Source organism: Scyliorhinus torazame, chromosome 9 (genome assembly GCF_047496885.1).
Source record: "Scyliorhinus torazame isolate Kashiwa2021f chromosome 9, sScyTor2.1, whole genome shotgun sequence".
Taxonomy (NCBI): domain Eukaryota; kingdom Metazoa; phylum Chordata; class Chondrichthyes; order Carcharhiniformes; family Scyliorhinidae; genus Scyliorhinus; species Scyliorhinus torazame.
The window spans coordinates 74,790,358-74,809,772 of record NC_092715.1 but is presented as its reverse complement, the minus strand read 5'-3'; the positions used below and the strand labels follow the sequence as shown (position 1 = coordinate 74,809,772).

General features: G+C 46.9%; 1 protein-coding gene across 2 annotated transcripts in view; it reads left to right on the top strand.

The window, feature by feature from the left end:
- The window catches only part of mccc2 (methylcrotonyl-CoA carboxylase subunit 2), a 187,919-nt gene that overhangs the window by 149,852 nt on the left and 18,652 nt on the right, over positions 1 to 19,415 (top strand). For both annotated transcript variants that reach the window (XM_072516154.1, XM_072516153.1), the window contains exons 15-16: positions 1,799 to 1,913; positions 3,545 to 3,630. In XM_072516154.1, the coding sequence (XP_072372255.1) occupies positions 1,799 to 1,913; positions 3,545 to 3,630 (201 nt within the window). The remainder of the gene's footprint in view (positions 1 to 1,798; positions 1,914 to 3,544; positions 3,631 to 19,415) is intronic.

The following is a 19,415-nucleotide window of genomic DNA, read 5'->3' as shown; positions in this document are numbered from 1 at the left end:
ACGATCTGGAAGAGGTCCTCAGACGATTCTCCAATGGTGCCTACCTGTAGAGAGGTTTTCGGTCGAGGGCAGTCACTTTCCTGGGTTACCACATGGACAAGAATAGCTTGCACTCAGTGGAGGAAAAGGTCCAGGTCATGAAGGGGACTCTGACACCAGGAAACAAAATTGTGGTCATATTTGGGGTTTGGGAACTATTATGGGAAGCTTATCCTGAGCTTGGCCATTCTGCTGGCACCTCTTCATGCATTATTAAAGAAGACTAAAAGTGGGCTTGGGGAGCTCCAGAAGAGGAGGTATTTGCCAGGATGAAGAGACAGCTGTTATCTTCCCAGCTGTTGACCCATTATGATCCCTCGCGGTTGGTCGTCCTCACGTACGACGCCTCCATATACGGCATCGGAGCAGTACTGTCCCATCAATGGGATAATGGCGTGGAACGCCCTATAGTATACGCTTCCAGGACTCTGACAAATGCAGAGCGCACTACGCCCAGATAGAGAAAGAAGACCTGGCTGTGATGTATGCAGTGAAAACATTTCATCAATGTTTCTATGGGTGCCATTTTTCTTATCATCACAGACCCTCTGTTGGGTCTTTTCAAGGAGGACCAGGGGATTCCACTCATAACCTCTGCCCAAATCCAATGCTGGGCCTTGTTATTAGTGGCGGACGAGTATATGTTTCAGCATCGACTGTGGGTACAAATAGCACATGCTGACGCCTTCAGTCGTCTCCCACTGCCTGTGAGCCCTACTCCACCAATGACTGACAAACTTGTAGCAACATTGAACTTCATGGATCCTCTGCTAGGAACAGCTGCACAGTTTTGTACATGGACCCAGATAGATCCCACATTGGTGAAACTTCACCACATCATTCTACATGGTAGATTACAGGGAAACCCCCTGGCAGCCCTGTCGCTCTACATAATGAAGCAGCAGGAGCTTAGTGGGGAGCTTGTGTGATTGTCTCGCTGCCAGGTCAAGAGTCAATCCTGCAAAACCTACATAGTGGACACCCAGAGGTTTCGAAGATGAAGATGCTGGTAAGGAGCTATGTCTGGTGGCCAGGGATCAATGCATGGGGTTACGGGGAGAGGGCGGGGGAGTGGGCCTAGGTAGCTAGAGTGATCTTTCAGAGGGCCAGTGCAGACTTGATGGGCTGAACGGCATCCTGCACTGTAGGGATTCTAAGTGTTTCAGATTTCCGTTATTGATTGCTTGCATTTGCGATGAAAAAGAAAAACTAATAACATTTCATTTATTTTTAAAATCGCTTCAAATAATTGTAGGAATGTTTTCCAATCTGAAATGATTTTCAAGATTGCGTAGAAGAGAAAAGGAAAAATCTATCAGATCAGCAAAAAAAGTTCTTCTGGATGTCCAGTACATGAAGCCGATTTAGAAGTGGAACCTAGAACATCATAGTCAAGGGGTCCACAATATAATTGAATTAAAATTGTCAAATTTTTAGAAACATAACTTGCATGTCTTAAACTTTTAAGTTTTTATGATAAAGTTAAACCAATTAATTCATGATTTTTCTAGCAACTAATGTCCTGCAGTTCAGGTTTGTTGCTGTACGTTTTATGATTGCTACATTTATGCTCATTGCATTGTGGAATATCTCTGATTTTTTTTATTTTTAGAAAGAGGAGCTCTGATTTACAAAATTTGCAGTACTGTTAGATTCAATAATTCTGCCTTTCATTTAGTTTTTGTGGGAGGGGGAGATATTTCTTTACTGTATTTATTAATAAATTCCATTAAACTTCATTTTCTGTATTTCCCATCAGTCCAAGGTTCCTTTACATGTGGCCAAATGCACGCATCTCTGTGATGGGGGGTGAACAAGCTGCTACTGTTTTAGCTACAATTACAAAGGACCAAAGGGCAAGGGAAGGAAAAGAGGTGGGTATCAATGTGATGTGGGATTCCTCCAGGTAAAATATATAGAGCTGGGACAGGTGAGCTTGAGTTTGAAATAATGAAGGCAGAAATGGCAGTATAAACAGTGGGCAAGTTACACATGGTGATCCACCTCTTTAAATAACTACTGCATTGGGTAAGCATGCCAACCCAATATGAAGAGAAACCTAATGCATGAAAAAACAATTTGTTTTCAAGATGTATGCACTGGTTTCACAAGTATAATTGGCTGTAATAGGCCCAATTTTCTGTGTCTACTTTGCATAAACTGAGAATCAATATTTGATTGCCAAATTTTAATAAAGTTCATAATAAATCTCCTCTGTCCTAACAGCTCTATTATTATAAATTCACCTGGCACTGTCACAGTATTTGTCTTCTCATTTCCTGTTGTGTATTTTTGCTGCCTGGCTGAGTGGGATTTCTGAATGATATTAATGGATATGTGCAAATATGTATACTCAAACTATTCTGAAAAAATGTATCATGTGTGTAGACTAATTGTCTTTAACCTGGAAACGATTGAAGCACAGTTTTTGTGTTTGATATGGGGCCTTTTGATAGCGTTTAGGCACTACTTGAGAAAAAATTAAACTCTTGGCGAAAGAAGTAAACTCCTGGTAGAAGTTTAAAGTAACTTCACCTCCAGTTTTCCTCATTAATACTGAGTGGAAATACAGTTTCATTTTGAATTGAGAGTGATTAAACAGTCAATTCACAATCATAAAAAGCCAATATAATAGAAATAATTGTCTGCATTTTTACAGCATCTTTAATATTCCCAGCATATCCCAAAGCACATCATAGCCAATGAATTACCTTTGAAGTAATCTATTTGATTTACACACAACAACATACAAGAAACACAATGAGATGTATCACTAGGTCACATTTTATGATTGTGTAGGCTGAGGGATAAATGATTGTCATCGGACTAGCTCTTTGTTCTTCTTTGAAAAAGTGCCGTGCAATATTTATCCGACATCCAATATTGGTTGTGTAGAAAGTTCCCCAATAAAACATTGGGAAAACCAAAGCCATTGGGCCATATCTTCAGCATTCACCTATTGAGGACCGCAGGGGCACTGCACGTTTTGTGGAGCCGATCTACTCTGGAACCAGAACTTACCACAGTTTGCAAGAAATGGCTCCATGGGAGCCCATGCTGATGGTTCCACTGGTACCTGTCAATGCATAAACATGGATTATTTGCCTGGTACTACCCAGTTATTTACATTGATTTATTCAGGACTGTTCCTAGCATCCTGGTACCCTGAAAGATCATCAACATGAAGTGTACCTTTGTTCCTAGCTCAATAGATACTGTGTGACCTGCTGAGTATTTCTGGCAATTTCTGTTTTTATTTCAGATTTCCAGCAACTACAGTATTTTGCTTTCCTCTTAAAGGTTTGCTGATGAGTTTCCAGGACTTAGTCATGTGTGTAAACTGGAAGTCAGGAATTTCTGTTTACTTGGATTGAATCAGAACATAATCAATTAAAGGAAATAAGAAATCAGATGCCCACAACTGCTATTAACATTTCACTGTGCTGCATTAAATATCACCCTGTAATATGCTGTTACTTTCAGTGCTTCTTTACTTTTCCTGCAGTTCTCTGCAGAAGATGAAGCAGTTCTAAAGGAACCAATCATCAGGAGATTTGAAGAAGAAGGCAGTCCTTACTTCTCTAGTAGCAGGTACAAAAATAACTAGTTGGAATACGGTGTGCTTTAAATTATTGCAGATAAAAGAAGATTGTTCCACCAACTATTCTTATATTGATAGTTTTCTGTTAATTTAACAATGACATAATCAGTCTGCTTCATCAGCACCCCATCCTGACCGTAAGCATTCATTCCCTCCACCTCATCACAATAACATATAACATCTGCAAGATGCACTGCAGCAACTTGCCAGGGCATCTTTGACTGCACCTTCCAAACCTGCAACCTCTACCAATTAGAAGAGCAAGGGTAGCAGCCGCATGGGAACAGCACAACCTGTGAATTCCCACTCTGAGTCACACACCATCCTGACTTTGAATTATATTGTCTTTCTTTCATTCCCACTGAGTCAAAATCCTGAAACCCCCTTCCTAACAGCACCATGATGCATCTTCATCACAGAGACTTCAATGTTTCAAGAAGGCAACTCATCACCACCTCAAGGACAATTAGAGAAATACATATGAAATAGGAACAGGAGCAAGCCATTCAGCGTTTGCACCTGCTCTGCCATTTCATAAGATCGTGGCTGACCTGATTGTGGTCTGATCTGATCCACTTTCTTCCAGCCTTCAAATCCCTGGAATCCCTTTATCAATCAAGAATCTATCCAATTAGCCAAGAAGAGAATTCCACAGACCAATGACCCTCTGACAGAAAAATATTCTCCCCTTATTTTTAAACTGTGTCTCCTAGTTCTAACCTCTCCCACAAATGGAAACATCCTCTTCGCATCCACTGTGTCAATTTCCCTCAGGATCTTGTATTTTTTAAGAAGATCACCTCTCATTCTTCTGAGCAACCGACCCAAACTGTCCATCCTTTCTTCATAAGGAAACACTTTAGTCCCAGGAATCAGTCGAGTGAGTCTTCTCTGAACTGCTTCTAATGCTGTTGTATTCTTTCTCAAGTAAGGAGACCAAAATTGTGTGCAGTGCTCCAGATGTATTCTCACCAATGGCACATGCAATTGTGGCAAAACCTTCCTACTTTTATATTCCACTTGCAATGATCAGCAACATTCCATTTGCCTTCCTAATTACTTGCTGTATCTGTAAACTAACCTTTTCCGAATCATGTACCAGGACAGCCAGATCTCCCTGAACCACAACATTTTGCATTCTTTCTCCATTGTTGTTGGAGGTCAGTCATCTCAGTCCCGGAACATCACTGCAGGAGTTCCTTAGGGTAGTGTCCTCGGCCCAGCTATCTTCAGCTGCTTCATCATTGAACTTACTTTCAACATAAGGTCAGATGCGGGAATGTTCGCTGATGATTGCACAATGTTCAGCACCATTAAACACTGAAACAGTCCATGTGCAAATGTAGCAAGACCTGGACAATATCCAGGCTTGGGATCACAAGTGGCAAGTAACATTCGCACCAGGCAAGTGACCATCTCCAATAAGAGAGGATCAAACCATCACCCCTTGACGTTCAATGACATTACTGTCACTGAATCCCCCACTATCAACATCCTGGGGGGGTTACCATTGATCAGAAACTGAACTGGACTATCCATATAAATACTGTGGCTGCAAGAGCAAGTCAGAGGCTAGGAATCCTGTGGTGAGTAACTCACCACTTGATTCCCCAAAGCCTGTGCACCACCTATAAGGCACAAGTCAGGAGTGTAATGGGATACACCACACTTGCCTGAATGAATACAGCTCCAACAACACTCAAGAAGCTCGACACTATCCAGGACAAAGAAGCCCACTTGATTGGCACCCCTTTCACAAGCATTCACACCCTACACCACTGATGCACAAGAACAGCAGTGTGTACCATCTACAAGATGCACTGCAGGAACTCACCAAGGCTCCTTAGGCAACAACCTCCAAACCCAAGACCACTACCATCTTGAAGGCAGCAGATACATAGGAACCCCACCACCTCGAGGTTTCCCTCCAAATCATTCACCAAACTGACTTGGAAATGTATCGGTGTTCTTTCAGTATCGCTGGGTCAATACCCTGGAACTCTCTCCCGGATAGCACGGTGGGTGTACTTACACCACATGGCTCAAGAAGGCAGCTCACCACCACCTTCTCAAGAGTAATTAGGGATGGGCTACAAATGCTGGCCCAAAATGAATTTTCAAAAATTAAGTAACGTGCTTTACAATTCTTCCTGCCAAAGTGGATGAGTTGACATTTTCGCACATTATACCCCATCTGTTAATTTTTGTGCATTCACATAACCCATTTGTATCATTTGTAGACTCTTTGGGCCCAATTCTCCCCAAAAATTTCTAATTTCATTTGTGACGGGTTTTTCAGGGAGTTTACCACTCTGCCGGTGAGTTCCCCACCGCAATTCAATGACAATTAGTCCCTTTTGTGGGCCCTGGGAAGTTTCTCACTGGTTTAGGCCACACTTAGGGGGATGGATTCTCCGATCCTCGACAGCAAAATTTCGCGATGCACCGCCCCCTGAAAAGCGGTGTACCTAGAAAGTATGCCGCATGCCATATCCACGGCCTCCGTACATTGGCTGAGGCCTGCCCGGCGATGCTCCATCCCTGACCGACAGAGTTCCCCATTGCGTGGGTTGCATGTGGTCTCACCCATTGGGAACTCAGCGTGGCAGCTGCAGACTCAGTCCAGCGCTGCCACAGTTGGGGGGAGGGCCGATCCGCGGGTAGTGGAGGACATAGTCGGGGCTGGGGGCACTGAGTTGGGCGGTCTGGGGCGCGCGAGCCGGCCGAAGGAGGGGGAACTATTTTGCGGGCTGGGTCTGCGAGAGGCCGCCGCCATGTTGCACGGTGTGGCCGCTGCAGACCCCGCCATGCGCATGCCATATCAGCTGGGAGCTCGACACTGCCTCCCTGCTAGCCCCCAGCAGAAAGGGGAGTCGGCGGCCGTTTTCCTGGTGTAAAAGGCCACAGTTTTCACACCGGTGTGGGGCCATAGTCTCCAAATCGGAGAAACCAGCCCAGAATTTGTTTTAGCACTGGGGAGCTGATCTCAGAGATTGGGCGCCATTTTGAAAGGGTGCCCCAATCTCTAAGTGAGCTCGTGGATCCCCGACAGCCACACCCATGGACAATGTCACCCCCCATACACATGGGCACTACCCCAAAACCCCCAAGTGAGCACACCCTGCTATGGGGTCCCTGGGGGTCCCTCCTCTTCACGCCCCCAAGCCCCCTTACAACATACCCTCCCTTCCAGGACCCACACCCATTACCTCCCCCCCCCCCCCCCCCCCCCAAATTCCCAGAGGCTCCTGCCTGCCCTGCACTCCCCAACCCTTCAAATCCCCCCTCCACCCTCATTTCATGGGCATGGACCCACTTGCTCCCCGGCCCTTGGCAGTGCCGCCCTGGCACTCGGGCACCCTTGCACTGCCATCCTGGCACCCAGGCAGTGCTCCTGGCCTGGCAGTGCCATCCAGGTACCTTGGCAGTGCCAGGGTTGCAATGTCAAGGTGCCAGCTGGGCAGGGCCATGGTGCCCAAGTTCCAGGGGGAGGACCAGGGAACAACCCTGCACTGACCCTGAACACCAGGGGACTCCGAAGGCCCAGGAGACCCCCCGGGTGCCGTTCCACCTGGTCCATGTTTTTGTGGACCAGCACTGATCAGGGCCCAGCTGCAGCCTCCCGGGGGAGGCCGGTGAATCGGAGGAGGTCGTTGGACCCCGCGCAGATAGGTCGTAAGTAGGTTTATGATCTACTTCGGCGAGCGTTATTCGGTCATTCCCATTTTGGGGCGGGTTTCCAAATCTGATATCTTGCGAGTCTTCGGAGAATCCGGGAGGCTGTCGGGAGGCTCGCTGCAAGCCTCTCCTGGGATTCTCTGGCCGCCTTGCGCTCAAGCGAGAGACCAACATGGTCGCAGATTCGCACCCTTTATGTCCTCACAACTTACTTCCCTACTTATCTTTGTGTCATCTGCAAAATGAGCAACCACACTTGCAGCAGCCCCTTCATCCAAGTCATTTATATAGTATCATGTGAGAGTACCTTTAAGAAATAGGTGTTTAAGAAATGTACCTTTAAGAAATGGGTGTTTATCAATGATGTCAGACTGTGGGTGGAGCTGGGCTGTCTGTAAGCTTTTTACTTTTGTTTTAGGCTGTTTGCTGCAGGGTGTGTTTTAGTTTTGTTTTCAGTGTTGGAGCTAAAGTCAGACAAAGCAGCTGTACTGTTGATCTCTCTGCCATGAAAAGACTATCTCTTGATCATTTGGTGAATTCAGAATTATAAATGTTCTCCGTAGTGAATGTAAACCTAATGTGCTTCTGTTAAAAGGTGTTTCTTTTGTCTTCTGGATGTTGTTTGGGAGGTTATTAAGGATTACTCAGAGTTGTATTCTTTGGGGGTTGTATTTGAATTGATGGTTGCTAAGATGTTCACTGTGTGTTTTAAAAAGGTGAACTTGAGTTCATAGAATAAACATTGTTTTAATTTAAAAGTACTGTAAAGCTCTGTTTGAACTATACCTGTAGAGAGAACCGTGTGCTCCCCATACCACAATCTATTGATAGTTGTGGGTCAGGTGAACTCCATGATACACTTTGGGGTTCTCTAAACCCTGGCCCATAACAAATTGGGGGCTTGTCCGGATAAAAGTCTATCTATTGGATTGGCTTTGTGAACTTAAAGACAGTGAGCATATTGTGGTTGCTTTTCAGGTGTGGTATTCTAGTTTAAGTGGGGAGTGTGTTGTGGACAATTGCTCTTTCAGAGACTCTGAAGTTTTTGGGGGTGGAGATGGTCACACGCAGTATCTTACGGACATAGACTAGAAGCAGACTGTTAGATTTGGCAAGAACATTGCAGTTAACATTACCTGGGATCTTTCCGGACTGTGTAGTAACAAAGTCGCAAAGTCACAGGTTAAGACAAGAGGAGAAATAAGAGAGTGAAGATAAAGATGAAGTGGAGGTTCAATTATCAAACGATTTTTGATCAGATGGTTGAAAAAGAACAAGAACAGGTGGAGGATGAGGAGGATATTTTTAGTTCAGGAAAATTGTCGGAATTACAACAGAACGATGTAGAAACTGATGTCGGAAACCAAGCTTTGATTAATTCATAATCATCTGCCATTTCTGATGTATCAGAAAGCATACACAGAAGAGGAATCTGAGTGTATACCAGAATGTATACCATAAAAGTGATGTCTTGATGAAAAAATGGAGACCTTTATATATGCAGGCAGATGAAAAGTGGGCAGAAGTTCATCAACTAGGGGCTTTCACAGTAACTTCATTTGAAGCCTACTTGTGACAATAAGCGATTTTCATTTTCATTTCAAGTTGTATTGCCGATGGGTATAGAAAGGAGGTGTTGCGAGTTGCACATGAGGTACCAGTGGGAGCTCATTTGGGAATAAGGAAAACTGAAGCTAAAATCCAGAAATATTTTTATTGGCCTGGACTACATAAAGATGTAGTTAAATTTTGTCAATCATGTCACACAAGTCAAGTGATAGGGAAACCTCAAGCAGTGATAAAACCAGCACCCTTAATACCCATTCCAGCATTTGAGGAACCTTTTACAAGGGTCTTAATTGATTGCGTAGGACCGCTTCCTAAAACAAAAAGTGGGAATCAATATCTTTTGACTATAATGGATGTGTCTACTAGGTTTCCAGAGGCTATACCGGTACGTAATATTACAGCTAAAAAGATTGTGCAGGAGTTACTTAAATTCTTTACTAGCTATGGACTAAGCACAGAAATACAATAGGATCAAGGATCAAATTTTACCTCAAGGTTATTCAAAGAAGTTTTGGATAACTTAGGAATAAAACAATTTAAATCAACTGCGTACCATCCAGAATCGCAGGGAGCATTGGAAAGGTAGCATCAGACATTAAAGACAATGTTGAGGGCTTATTGTCACGATTATCCAGAGGATTGGGATAAAGGAATTCCATTCGTACTGTTTGCAATGAGGGATGCACCTAATGAGTCAACCAAATTTAGTCCTTTTGAACCAATTTTTTGTCATGAGGTAAGAGGACCACTTAAATTGTTTAAGGAAAAATTGGATTACGTGTCAAATTTTAGGGAACGATTAAATAGAGCAGGTGAATTGGCTAGACAACATTTAAAAGTTGCACAAAATGTGATGAAACGGGTAGCGGACAAGATATCCAAAGTTCGTAGTTTTTCCTGTGAAGATAAAGTTTTAGTATTGTTACCAATGGTAGGTGAACCTTTAAAAGCTAGGTTTTGTGGACCGTATCAGATTGAAAGGAAATTAAGTGGGGTGAATCCTGTGGTAAGAACGCCGGATAGAAGAAAAACTCACCGAGTGTGTCATGTGAATATGCTTAAAAGGTACTTTGAAAGAGAAGGGGAGAAAAAGGGGGAGGTTTTAATGATTCTAACTCACAGTGACGAACCAAATCCAGATGACTTGGATTTCGACATACCTCAAAATAAATTGGAAAACGAGGATGTTCTTAAAAATTGGGATAAATTGTTGAGTTACCTTCCAGAGGAAAAACGAACTGACCTGAAAGAGTTATTGATATCACGTGGGCAAGTTTCTAGAGATAAATTGGGAAGTACTAAAATGGCATTACATGATGTAGATGTGGGAAATGCAGTTACAATCAAACAACATCCATAAAGACTTAACCCTTTAAAATTGGCACAGGTTAACAAAGAGATTGAGAGTATGCTTAAAAATGGCATAATTGAAGGGGGTTGCAGCCAATGGAGCTCACCCATAGTGATGGTACCAAAACCGGACGGTACCCAACGGTTGTGTGTGGACAATAGTAAGGTTAATGCAGTTACACGTTTGGAGGATTGCATTGAGAAAGTAGGACAATCGGCTTTTATTTCCAAACTGGATTTACTTAAAGGTTACTGGCAGGTACCTTTATCCGAAAGCGCGAAGGAGATGTCAGCTTTTGTGACTCCGTCCGGGTTGCGGCGATGCGGAGCTAAGCCACGCGATTCGGCAGCTCCCGCTAACGGAGCCCCAACGGCACTTTTTAAAAAAACCAACCCGTGGGGAAGGAAGGAGAAAGGTCCCCTACTAACCTGCATGGACCGGACCCGCAGCGAAACGGCGAAAAAAGCGGCCCTGGAGCAGCGGGAGAAGAAGGGGAAAAAAAGCAAAATGGCGGCGCCCATGGACAAAGAGGAGATGCAAGAGTTCATCAAGTGCTGCTTCGAGGAGCTGCGCAAGGAGATGGTGGAGCCTATCCTGGCAATGATTGAAAGACTTGGAGCAACCCAGAAAGCCCAAGAGGTGAAGATCCAGGAGATCCAGGAAAAAGTGAGTGAGAACGTCGACGAGCTCGTGGGCCTGGCGGAGAGAGTGGAGCGGCACGAGGCGCTGCACAAGACGTGGGCGGGAAGACTCGAAGACCTGGAGAACAGGTCAAGGAGAAACAATTTGAGGATCCTGGGTCTCCCAGAAGGAGTGGAGGGGGCCGATGCCGCGGCATATGCGGGCACAATGATCGGGACGCTGATGGGTGCGGAGGCCCCCCCAGGATTGCTGGAGCTGGATGGGGCGCACCGAGTGCTAGCGAGGAAGCTCAAGGCAAATGAGCTGCCAAGGGCGATGGTGGTGAGATTTCACCGGTTTACGGACAGAGAGGGGATCCTGAAATGGGCCAAGAAGGAACGGAGCAGCAAGTGGGACAATGCGGAGATCAGAATATACCCGGACTGGAGCGCGGAGGTCGCTAAGCGGAGAGCGGGTTTCAACCGGGCCAAAGCGGTGCTGCATCGGAAAGGAATGAAATTTGGAATGTTGCAGCCAGCGCGACTGTGGGTTACACATAATGGCCAACACCACTACTTCGAAACGCCCGAAGAGGCGTGGACCTTTATACTAGCTGAAAAATTGGACTCTAATTGAGGGCTTGTGTGGGAGGGGGGTGTTTGAGGGTTGAAGTATGATGGTTGTTGTACATAGGGGGTCAACCACGCGCAGGAAATGCTATATGGGCTGGGGGAGAGGGATAAGGCCACGACAGGAGCTGCGCCATGGGGGGCGGGGCAGGCTTTGGAACGCGCGGGGTTTTCTTTCCCGCGCGCGGCAAGAAAGGCGGGAAGGGGAACAAAGGAACGTACATTGATTGGGAGATTCCCACACGGGGGGGTCAAAGGGATGGCGGGGGAAGCCGGGATCAGCAGGTGTCAGCTGACTTACGGGAGGGATATGGGGGGAGCAAAAAAGCTAGACGGGGATCTAGCGGGGGGGGGGTTGCTGCTGCACTGGCCGAAAGAGAACGGGACACAGAAGAGATGGCTGGGACGGGGATCCCCCGGCTGGGGGACTGGAGAGAGGGAGGCGCGGACAAAGGACTGGCCCAGAAAAGGAGATGGCTAGTCGGCGGGGCGTGGGGGGGGGGGGGGGGGGGGGGGGTGGTGAGAGTCCCTCCAATCCGGCTGATAACGTGGAACGTGAGGGGCCTGAATGGGCCGGTGAAGTCCGGGCTCGAGTGTTCGCGCACTTGAAGGGACTGAAGGCAGACGTGGCAATGCTCCAAGAGACACACCTGAAGGTGGCGGACCAAGTCAGGTTAAGAAAGGGATGGGTAGGACAGGTATTTCACTCGGGATTGGACGCAAAAAATAGAGGGGTGGCATTTCTGGTGGGAAAGCATGTGTCATTTGAGGCCAAGACTATCGTAGCGGATAATGAAGGGAGATATGTGATGGTGAGTGGTAGGTTGCAAGGGACGTGGGTGGTGTTGGTAAATGTATACGCCCCGAACTGGGATGATGCTGGATTTATGAAGCGCATGTTGGGGCGCATTCCGGACCTGGAGGTAGGAGGACTGATAATGGGAGGGGACTTCAATACGGTGCTGGACCCAACACTGGACCGCTCCAGATCAAGGACGGGAAGGAGACCGGCGACGGCCAAGGTGCTCAGGGGTTTTATGGATCAGATGGGGGGAGTGGACCCATGGAGGTTTGCAAGACCGCAGGCCAGGGAATTTTCTTTTTTCTCCCATGTACATAAGGCTTACTCCCGGATAGATTTCTTTGTTCTGGGCAGGGCGCTCATCCCGAGAGTGGAGGGGACGGAGTATTCGGCCATAGCCGTTTCGGGTCATGCCCTGCACTGGGTGGAACTGGAGCTGGGAGAGGAGAGGGACCAACGCCCGCTGTGGCGGCTGGATGTGGAACTGCTGGCGGATGCGGTGGTGTGTGGGAAGGTGAGGGGGTGTATTGAAAGGTACTTGGAGGCCAACGACAACGGGGAGGTGCGAGTGGGGGTGGTATGGGAGGCATTGAAGGTGGTGATCAGGGGAGAGCTGATCTCCATCAGGGCTCATAGGGAGAAGATAGAGGGAATGGAAAGGGAGAGGTTAGTGGGGGAGATCTTGCGAGTGGACAGGAGATACGCAGAGGCCCCGGAGGAAAGATTACTTGGGCAAATGCGACGGCTCCAGACGGAGTTTGACCTGCTGACCACGGGCAAGGCGGAGGCACAGTGGAGGAAGGCGCAAGGGGCGACCTACGAGTACGGGGAAAAGGCTAGTCGGATGCTGGCGCACCAGCTCCGTAAGAGGGCGGTAGCGAGGGAAATAGGGGGAATCAAAGATGGAAGGGGAGCCACTGTTCGAAGTGCAACGAAAATAAATAAGGTATTCAAGGCCTTCTATGAAGAGCTGTACAGATCCCAGCCCCCAGGGGGGGATGAGGCGATTCCTGGACCAGCTGGGGTTCCCGAGGGTGGAGGAGCAGGAGGCGGTTGGTTTGGGGGCACCAATTGGGTTGGAGGAGTTGAGTAAGGGTTTGGGGAGCATGCAGGCGGGGAAGGCCCCGGGGCCGGACGGGTTCCCCGTGGAGTTCTATAGAAAATATGTGGACCTGCTGGCCCCGCTACTAGTGAGGACCTTCAATGAGGCAAGAGAGGAGGGAACCCTGCCCCAGACAATGTCAGAGGCGACAATCTCCTTGATTCTAAAGCGAGACAAGGATCCACTGCAATGTGGATCGTACAGGCCGATCGCTCCTTAATGTGGATGCTAAGCTATTGGCGAAAGTACTGGCCACTAGGATTGAGGACTGTGTCCCGGGGGTGATTCACGAGGACCAAACGGGATTCGTAAAGGGCAGGCAGTTAAATACCAATGTGCGGCGGCTCTTAAACGTGATAATGATGACATCGGAGGAGGGAGAGGCGGAGATAGTGGCAGCTATGGTCGCGGAAAAAGCCTTTGACCGAGTAGAGTGGGAGTACCTCTGGGAGGTATTGCGCAGGTTTGGGTTCGGGGGAGGGTTTATTAGATGGGTTCTGCTCCTTTACAGCGCCCCGGTGGCGAGTGTAGTGACGAACCGGCGGAGGTCGGAGTACTTTCGGCTGTACCGAGTGACGAGGCGGGGGTGCCCCCTGTCCCTCCTGTTGTTTGCATTGGCGATCGAACCCTTGGCCATATCACTTAGGGAGTCTAGGAAATGGAGGGGGATAGTCCGCGGGGGAGAGGAGCATCGGGTATCGCTATATGCGGATGTCCTGCTGCTATACGTGGCAGACCCAATGGAGGGGATGGTGGAGGTCATGCAGACTCTGAAGGAGTTTGGAGAGTTCTCGAGCTACATGCTTAATGTAGAGAAGAGTGAGCTTTTTGTACTACAGGCAGGGGACCAAGAAAGAGGGATAGGGGACCTGCCGCTGAGGAGGGCGGAGAGGAGTTTTCGGTATCTGGGGATCCAGATAACCAGAAGTTGGGGGGCTCTACATCAACTGAATTTGACGAGGGTGGTGGAGCAAATGGAGGAGGATTTTAAAAGATGGGACATGCTCTCGCTGGCGGGTAGGGTGCAGTCGGTCAAAATGGTGGTCCTTCCGAGGTTTTTGTTCGTGTTTCAGTGCCTCCCCATCGTGATCACCAAGGGCTTTTTCAAGAGAGTAGGTAGGAGTATGATGGGGTATGTGTGGGCAAATAAGACCCCGAGGGTTAGGAGAGGGTTCTTGGAACGCAGCAGGGACCGAGGAGGGTTGGCTTTGCCAAACCTCGGGAGTTACTACTGGGCAGCAAACATGGCGATGATCCGCAAGTGGGTCATGGAGGGAGAGGGGGCGGCATGGAAGAGGATGGAGATGGCGTCCTGTAAAGGAACGAGCCTGGGGGCATTGGTAACGGCACCGCTGCCGCTCTCGCCGACAAAATACACCACAAGCCCGGTGGTGGCGGCAACACTAAGGATCTGGGGCCAGTGGAGAAGGCACAGGGGTGCAATGGGAGCATCGGTGTGGTCCCCGATCAGGGGTCACCACCGGTTTGTCCCGGGGAAGATGGACGGGGGGTTCCAAGGCTGGCATCGGGCGGGGATAAGAAGAATGGGGGACCTGTTCATTGACGGGACGTTTGCGAGCCTAGGGGCACTGGAAGAGAAATTTGAGTTACCACCGGGAAATGCATTTAGACAAATGCAGGTGAGGGCTTTTGTGAGGCGACAGGTGAGGGAATTTCCATTGCTCCCGGCACAAGAAGTTCAAGATAGGGTGATCTCGGGGGTATGGGTCGGGGAGGGTAAGGTGTCGGAAATATACCAAGAGATGAAAGAACAGGGGGAAGCGCTAGTAGAAGAATTGAAAGGTAAATGGGAGGAGGAGCTGGGGGAGGAGATTGAGGAAGGGCTATGGGCTGATGCCCTGGGTAGGGTCAATACCTCCTTGTGTGCCAGGCTCAGTCTGAAAGAATTTAAGGTGGTTCACAGAGCGCATTTGACGAGGGCGAGGCTGAGTAGGTTCTTTGGGGTAGAGGATAGATGTGAAAGATGTTCAGGGAGCCCGGCGAACCATGTCCATATGTTTTGGTCATGCCCGGCATTGGAGGGGTTCTGGAGAGGTGTGGCGGGAGTAATATCCCAGGTGGTGCAAGTCTGGGTCAAGCCAAGCTGGGGACTAGCAATATTTGGAGTAGTGGATGAGCCGGGAGTGCAGGAGGCGAAAGAGGCCGGAATTCTGGCCTTTGCTTCCCTAGTAGCCCGGCGAAGGTTCTTGCTATTGTGGAAGGAGGTGAAGCCCCCTAGCCTGGAGGCCTGGATTAACGACATGGCGAGGTTCATAAAATTGGAGAGAATTAAGTTTGCTTTGAGAGGGTCTGCACAGGGGTTTTACAGGCGGTGGCAACTGTTCCTAGAATATCTCGCGGAGCGTTAGAAGAAGGTCGTTCAGCAGCAGCAGCAACCCTGGGGGGGGGGGGGGGGGGACGAGAGATTGTTTGAGGGGATGGACGAGCGGGAGATAGCATGGAGGGTGGGGAGAAACGGTACGTGCGGCCAAGAGCCAGTGTATAAAGCTATGTAAATATACCATCTTGCCATGTATATATCTTGCTCAGGGAGATTTTGCGTTATTTTGTTACGGGGGGGGGGGGGGGGGCGGGGTTATTGTTTGTAAGGGGAAAAAATTGTGTTGTTAAAAAACCTTAATAAAAAATATTTTAAAAATAAAAAAATTTTTTAAAAAGCTTTTGTGACTCCAGATGGTATATACCAATTCAAAGTTATGCCATTTGGCATGAAAAACGCCCCAGCCACATTTCAACGGTTAACTAACAGTTGTTTCAGGATTACCCAATTGTGTGGTAGACATCGACGATCTGGTAATTTTCAGCCAGACATCGAAAGAACATTTAAAACATCTGATGGAGGTATTTGATCGACTTCAGGAGGTGGGTTTGGTGATAAACCTAGCCGAAAGTGAATTTGGAAAAGCCCAAGTCCTTTTCCTTGGCCATACAAATGGACAGGGTCGAATGGTCACACGGGATGTGAAGACAACAGTTGTTGAGGGGTTTACGATACCCTCAAGACGATGGGAAATAATGCGATTTCTTGGCATGAGTGGATTTGATCGAACATTTGTGAAAATTGTTTATAGCGTGCTTGCTCCACTGATGGACTTGCTGAAGAAACGTCTAAAATTTCAGTGGACAGCGGACTTTCAACCGGCATTTGACTGCCTGAAAGCTATGATAACCAATGCTCATGTGTTGGAGAATTACAAGGGACTCTGTGATCAGATTGAACTAAAGTATCTGACTTTAAAGAGAAATGCCGAGGCATAGAGAAATGGATGGATCGTGCAGAGACTTTCTTGTTCAAAGAGACTGTCAATTGAGACGAATTTCAGTTGGAGGAACGAAAAAAAATGGACTATATTATTATACCTGTTTGCATGTGTTGTTTTTTGAAACTAAAAAGTATATTTACTGTGTGCATTTCTTAAAGGATAGTGAAACGGTGAAAAATGAAACCACCTTGAAGTTGATGGCGTTTTTCTTTTCTTGGGGGGAGGTGTCATGTGAGAGTACCTTCAAGAAATGGGTGTTTAAGAAATGGACCTTTAAGAAATGGGTGTTTATCAGTGATGTCCGAGTGTGGGTGGAGCTGGGCTGTCTGTCCGCTTTTTACTTTTGTTTTAGGCTGTTTGCTGCAGGGTGCGTTTTAGTTTAGTTTTCTGTGTTGGAGCTGAAGCCAGACAAAGCAGGTGTACTGTTGATCTCTCTGCCATGAAAAGACTATCTCTTGATCATTTGATGAATTCAGAATTATAAATGTTCTCCGTAGTGAATGTAAACCTAATGTGCTTCTGTTAAAAGGTGTTTCTTTTGTCTTCTGGATGTTGTTTGGGAAGTTATTAAGGATTACTTAGTGTTGTATTCTTTGGGGGTTGTATTTGAATTGATGGTTGCTAAGATGTTCACGGTATGTTTTAAAAAGGTTAACTTGAGTTCATAGAATAAACATTGTTTTAATTTAAAAGTTCTGTAATGCTCTGTTTGCACCATACCTGTAGAGAGAACCGTGTGCTCCCCATAACCACAATCTATTAAAAGTCGTGGGTCAGGTGAACTCCATGATACACTTTGGGGTTCTCTAAACCCTGGCCCACAACAATAGATTATAAATAGATGAGGCCCCAGCATTGGTACCTGGGATGGGCAATAAATGCTAGCATCGCCAGCGACACACCTGTCCCATAAGTGTATATTAAACAATCTTTGGTTAAAGCAGATGATTACCATACTTTAAAATGACATTGATATACAATCATTATTTGCATAGATGAATTTTGTAAAAAACTGACATTGATTAATAAACTGCAATTCTGTACTATAATTTCATTCTAATTGTGCCTTTGTGTTGCTTTATCCGAGGAAAATAAATTAAACTTTGAAGTCTCATGTTTATTTGAAAAGCATGCCGGTACAGTGATACCTTCAGCTTGTTTCGATCTGCCTAACAATGTAACAGTCATCCTGTGTAATAGGTTAATCAATTTTATAGCTTAATCTCAGTTACGTCCACTAATCAGCTCAGGATTTTAAGGATTTGTATGATTTTCCTCTCAATGGTGGGGCCACACAGCTGATGGCAGAGCAAGCAAAGAGGCTTTGCCAACTTCTGTCAGCATTTAGAATAGAAGTAATTTGTTACAACCAAAGGTATTTGGTTGATTTAGATCGGCTACTACATCCTGTCAAAAGTTATTGCCAAAGTATTGTTTTTTTCCCGAGAACAAAGAACAAAGAAAAGTACAGCACAGGAACAGGCCCTTCTGCCCCCAAGCCCGTGCCGACCATGCTGCCCGATTAAACTACAATCTTCTACACTTCCTGGGTCAGTATCCCTCAATTCCCATCCTATTCATGTATTTGCAAGATGCCCCTTAAATGTCACTATCGTCCCTGCTTCCACCACCTCCTCCGGTAGCGGGTTCCAGGCACCCACTACCCTCTGTGTAAAAAAATAAAAAAAACTTGCCTCGTACATCTACTCTAAACGTTGCCCCTCGCACCTTAAACCTATGCCCCCTAGTAATTGACCCCTCTACCCTGGGGAAAAGCCTCTGACTATCCACTCTGTCTATGCCCCTCATAATTTTGTAGACCTCTATCAGGTCGCCCCTCAGCCTCCGTCGTTCCAGTGAGAACAAACTGAGTTTATTCAACCGCTCCTCATAGCTAATGCCCTCCATACCAGGCAACATTCTGGTAAATCTCTTCTGCACCCTCTCTAAAGCCTCCACATCCTTCTGGTAGTGTGGCGACCAGAATTGAACACTATACTCCAAGTGTGGCCTAACTAAGGTTCTATACACCTGCAACATGACTTGCCAATTCTTATACTCAATGCCTCAGCCAATGAAGGCAAGCATGTCGTATGCCTACTTGACTACGTTCTCCACCTGTGTTGCCCCTTTCAGTGACCTGTGGACCTGTACACCTAGATCCCTCTGACTTTCAATACTCTTGAGGGTTCTACCATTCACTGTATATTCCCTACCTGCATTAGACCTTCCAAAATGCATTACCTCACATTTGTCCGGATTAAACTCCATGTGCCATCTCTCCGCCCAAGTCTCCAAACAATCTAAATCCTGCTGTATCCTCTGACAGTCCTCATTGCTATCCGCAATTCCACCAACCTTTGTGTCATTGCAAACTTACTAATCAGACCAGTTACATTTTCCTCCAAATCATTTATATAATACTACAAACAGCAAAGGTCCCAGCACTGATCCCTGTGGAACACCACTGGTCACAGCCCTCCAATTAGAAAAGCATCCATCCATTGCTGCTCTCTGCCTTCTATGACCTAGCCAGTTCTGTATCCACCTTGCCAGCTCACCCCTGATCCCATGTGACTTCACCTTTTGTACTAGTTTACCATGAGGGACCTTGTCAAAGGCCTTACTGAAGTCCATTTAGACAACATCCACTGCCCTACCTGCATCAATCATCTTTGTGACCTCCTCGAAAAACTCTATCAAGTTAGTGAGACACGACCTCCCCTTCACAAAACCATG